A 4,582-nucleotide genomic window follows, 5' to 3' on the forward strand; every position below is an offset into this window, starting at 1 on the left:
ACATAAAGTCTTAAACAAACCTAAATATGTTTAATACTTCACTTTAGATTCTTCTAAGTAGCCACATTTAACTTCTTTTGGTATTTTAATCTCAGTGACTTTATGAGGTAGAGTCTTCTGGAATAGTTTTCTCAGCATCTTGAAGGAGTTCCTGGAGGTCACCCATCTCGGTTGATCAGGTTTACATCAGGGGATTGTGGAGGACAAACACTTCTTTTGCTGTTTACTACGTAATTCTATATGTGTCCCTTAATTGCTTTGATGTCTTTAATATTAATCTACAATGTAGAAAATGAATTATGAAAATGAATGTGTGTCCAAACTTTTGACTGGGGCAGTCCTGATGAGAGCCAGTTTCATCATAACATGTTTGATGGTTTTTCGACTGCATTTAAGGATACTTTCAAAGTTTTAATTTTTTTTAGATTAACTGACCTTTATTCAAAGCAAAGTCAATTTATTTTCTTTACTTGAATAGTTGAATTGTTCTTGCTATAATATGGATTAGAACGTTACTCAAATAGGGCTATTTACTGTATACCAACTCTACCTCTTCACAACTTTACAACTGATGCTCTCAAACACATTAAGAGGTAAGAAATTCAAGCAATTAATAACTAATGACAAGTTAGTCTTAGTTATTGTCTTGTTGAAAAATACATGTAAAACACACATACAAATCCATTTGTGTTTTTATTTTGTGGTTTCTTTATTGATATAAATTGCCAATACAGTTATTTTACATTTATCATTTTTTTAGTGAGCACAGAGAGTGAACACTAACCCTGTTTCTTGAACACTTGATGACAAACAACATCTTCACAGTACAGCTCCTGCGATCATAAATGATAAAAAGGAAATGTAGTATGTTAGTGTGAGAATGCAAAATAACATAATATGTAATATACAACTTTTTTTTTCCCTGATAACAGTATGAATGGTTATTTTTTTCGTCTTTGATCATCTCATTTCTACCAAAAATATCTGGAATACTAAAATGTACTGAATGAGTGTTTTTAGAGGCCTTTTCTATTCTGTGGATCTGAATCCAGTAAAACATTTTTGTGATTTGGAAGAACATGAGATTCGCTGCATTAAATACAATTGCATGATTCAGTCATGTGACCATGGACCCGAATCTCAATGCAATGCCTTCAACATCTTATGGAATTCGTGCTACAAAATACTAAAGCTGTTTTCAATGTGAAGGCAGGTCCTATCCAGTATTACTTTACTATATATAGTCAGTGCTTGGTTAGTTGATTTGAACGATTTAAATGTGCAATTAAATGTTACCCTGTAAAACAAAGCAATTGGAGGCTCACCAAGTGCAGTTTATCTCCCTCTAGCCAGTGCTTCCATCCACGGTTGGCCTTCTCACCCTTTTGTATACACACCAATTCCTCGCCCTCCCAGGTGATCAGAGTCTGTAAAGACAAGCTCGTCAGTCAACAGTGCCGTGGCCTGTTCCTGCCCTCTCTCATTCACACTGAGCTACGTCTCCTCAAACACAGAGGCTTTGGCTCCGGTGAAGTCTGATCTGTACAGTCAAACACAATGAGACTGTGGGCATGGATAGGCATAGCAATGGTTCAATCAGTTCTTGGCCTTTCTTTAATAATCCAATATGTAAGTTTGTCTCTCTGTTGTCCTGCCCCCAACTATAAAGAGATTCTGACTGTATATGTGTCTGAATGTGACTCCAAATCATGGATTAAAGAAATTCATTATATATTTGTAACAATATTGACTTTTATCCGTAAGTGATACCAAACACACAATTTATTAAATAAGAGGTTGCACTTATAAGAATAATCAGGGACAGGCAGGATCAGTAACCAAAGGACAGTGTAAACAAACAGCATACCAGAGTGAGTAGACAAGGAGATCATACACAGGAAATCCAGTATATAATTAAAAGGGCAAGGCAAAAGGGTGGTCAAATAAACAAAACAGGTAGGCAACGAGTAGGCTAACTAAACAACAAAAGGCTTTGCGAAAAAGGATGGTCAGAGATACAAAAAGGGTTGGTAACATACAGTCATGCACAAAAGAAATGTGAAGTTACCTATGGGAATAGATTAGAATAGGAAAAACAAGGGCTATTTATACTGGGGAAAGACACGTGAACTAACTAGAAGGATGACGACACAGGTGTATCCTGGGAAATGGAGTCTTTATTGAGAGAACCAGAGTCTGTGGCAGGCGGACAGACAGTAACAGGACTGACACAAATCTAGTTATCTAGCTTATTATGCTTGCTTAGACGCAGTGTAGAAATAGTGTGAATGAGTTTAAAGGTACAACATGAGGAGGTATTTAAAGCCATGTCCACATGTACTTCTTGAGTTTCTTAATTATTTCTGCAGTTTGGCCTCCCAACCACATGAAGATGCTGTTTTTGATGGAAAACTAAGCTTGGTGGAGATTTTAAAACTTTTTTTTTAGTGTTGTGTGAACAGGAAAAACAGAGCTTTAAGAAAATGCTGAAGTCATCTAGAGTAAGAAGGAACACATAATTTATCATGTAATTACTCAAAAGTGTTAAACAAACTGTCAAGCATTTAGGTGTCTCATATCTGGGGAGCTGTTAACTTGTGGTTTCTAAGGCTGGTTTTGATGTTCGTTTTTGATGTTCCGTGACTAACCTTCATTTCTTCAAGTATTTTTTCTTTACTTAGTTGAGTAGATCTTGCCATAATATTAATTAGAACATAGCCTAAATAGAGCTATTCACTGTATACCTGTAACTCTACCTCTTCACAACTTTACAACTGATGCTCTCAAACACATTAAGAGGACAAGAAATTAAAGTAATTAACTCTTGACAAGTTCAGCACAGCTGTTAACTGAAAGCTTGAATTACAGGTGACTCTACCTCATAAAGCTGACTGAGAAAATCCAGACAAGATGTGCAAAGCTGTTATCTAAGCAAAAATTAATCTAAAATATGAAACATATTGTGGTTTGTTTGACCCTTTCTTTTTGGTTTACTAAATAATTCCATATGTTTTTCTTCATAGTTTGGATGACTTTAGTATTAAGCTACAATGCAGAACATTTTAAGTGCTATTCCAAGGGAATTTTACAATATCTGGCCTTAGAGAAGCCAGATCATCATTTTAGAGCAGTATTTTATCAGATCAAACCAAATTCCCTGGGACTAAATGTCATTTAAACGGTATGTGGTGAATTCTTGAAATGAGTGTTTAATCTATTCGCTTTTGGCCCATCCAGTGCTTTGAAAATGAGTCTTATAAATCACTGCCTAGTGTACTTTTGTCTCGGTGAGTGAGTCTTGATGAATATCCTCTATTTACTTTTTTTACACGATTTCCATCACCAGAGCCGAAGACAGTGCTGGGATGGGAGCCAAGGCCGAGAGGGTGGGTAAGTGCAGGTCAAGCAAGACTTATTGCATTAAGGTAAGTGGAAAAAGACGTAAGACATTAACACCCGTTCATCACGGCCTCACCTTCACCACCCTGTTGTCAAGTCCTTTAGTGTACTCCTCGACCTCCTCGCCGATAGTGAAGCTCATCTCGTAATTCCTGAAGGTGCTGAGGGTCTTAATCGTGAACTTGTCTCCATCCTGGATAATGACCTTGGTTTGAGACAGGAGGAGGGCGATCTTGCGCGTGGCGAAATCAATGCCTGTTGAAAAGAAGGCGACACGTTTATTTTCATAAAGTTTTAAGAGTCCAGAAATCAATATTTGGTGCAATAACCCTGGTTTTCATGCATCTTGGCATGTTCTCCTCCACCAGTCTTACACACTGCTTTTGGATAACATTATGTAAGTCACTCCTGGTGCAACAATCCAAGCAGTTCAGTTTGGTTTGATGGCTTGTGATGGTCCACCTTCCTCTTGATTATATTCCAGAGGTTTTCAATTTGGTTAAATAAAAAAAAAAAAAGAAATTCATCATTTTTAAGTGGTATCTTCTTTTTTCCAGAGCTGTATAACTGTACTCCTATTTTCCAACTGCAATCAGCATGCTGTCCTGTCCTGTTTACAGGAAATAAATCACCATCCAAGTCTTTACAGGCTTACCCAGAACTTTCATAAAGTCGTCAAAGTTCTGGTTCGTCTCCAGCACCCATCTCCCATTGAGGTCTACAGGCATGGTGCTCTCAGTGATGGACTTTGGGCTGAAGCACTGTGTCAGGAGAGGAGGGTTCGTGGTGTTCTGGTCATTTTATACTCAAACAGGCGTGAGGTCAGGGTACAAATGATAAGAAGATAGGGTGATGGGAAAGAAGCCAAAAATAGATACCCCCCGCCAACACAAACACAACATTAAATAGGGCCCATATTCTGTATTTGTATTCTTCTTTCACATAATATTATTGTTTTCTTTCAATATCTTCATAATGATAAGTCATATTCACTTCATATTCTAAGTATGGCACAAAAATATGTTGTTTATTTCATACCAATTTCTCGTTTTTGTGTTTCATAGGTGGGCAACAAAAAATCTGTGTTCACTTCCTATAGCATTTCATGGGAAACATTACTTCCTTAGAACTGTGGCTGTCACACATACTATATCATAAGTGTCACCCCTTAAAAAAACTATTT

At 37.1% G+C, this 4,582-nt stretch overlaps 1 protein-coding gene across 1 annotated transcript; it reads right to left on the bottom strand.

The window, feature by feature from the left end:
• Window positions 1–684: 684 nt before the first annotated feature.
• On the bottom strand, window positions 685–4,178 carry rbp2b (retinol binding protein 2b, cellular). The gene is made up of 4 exons (XM_007228664.4): window positions 4,055–4,178; window positions 3,476–3,654; window positions 1,326–1,427; window positions 685–833 (listed from the first exon to the last, which is right to left on the bottom strand). The coding sequence occupies exons 1-4, from the start codon at window positions 4,125–4,127 to the stop codon at window positions 780–782; spliced, it is 408 nt and encodes a 135-aa protein (XP_007228726.2). The 5' UTR covers window positions 4,128–4,178; the 3' UTR covers window positions 685–779.
• Between the last annotated feature and the right edge of the window lie 404 nt (window positions 4,179–4,582).

Source organism: Astyanax mexicanus, chromosome 8, assembly GCF_023375975.1.
Source record: "Astyanax mexicanus isolate ESR-SI-001 chromosome 8, AstMex3_surface, whole genome shotgun sequence".
Classification (NCBI taxonomy): domain Eukaryota; kingdom Metazoa; phylum Chordata; class Actinopteri; order Characiformes; family Acestrorhamphidae; genus Astyanax; species Astyanax mexicanus.

What these genes read in the sequence shown, in the direction of transcription:
- rbp2b (XM_007228664.4), bottom strand. Translation starts at nt 4,127, where the DNA reads ATGCCTGTAGACCTCAATGGGAGATGGGTGCTGGAGACGAACCAGAAC. An exon ending in TTGACAACAGGGTGGTGAAG is followed by an intron (nt 1,428 to 3,475) that starts GTGAGGCCGTGA and finishes TTGTCTTTACAG; the next exon opens with ACTCTGATCACCTGGGAGGG. An exon ending in AGGGAGATAAACTGCACTTG is followed by an intron (nt 834 to 1,325) that starts GTGAGCCTCCAA and finishes TTATGATCGCAG; the next exon opens with GAGCTGTACTGTGAAGATGT.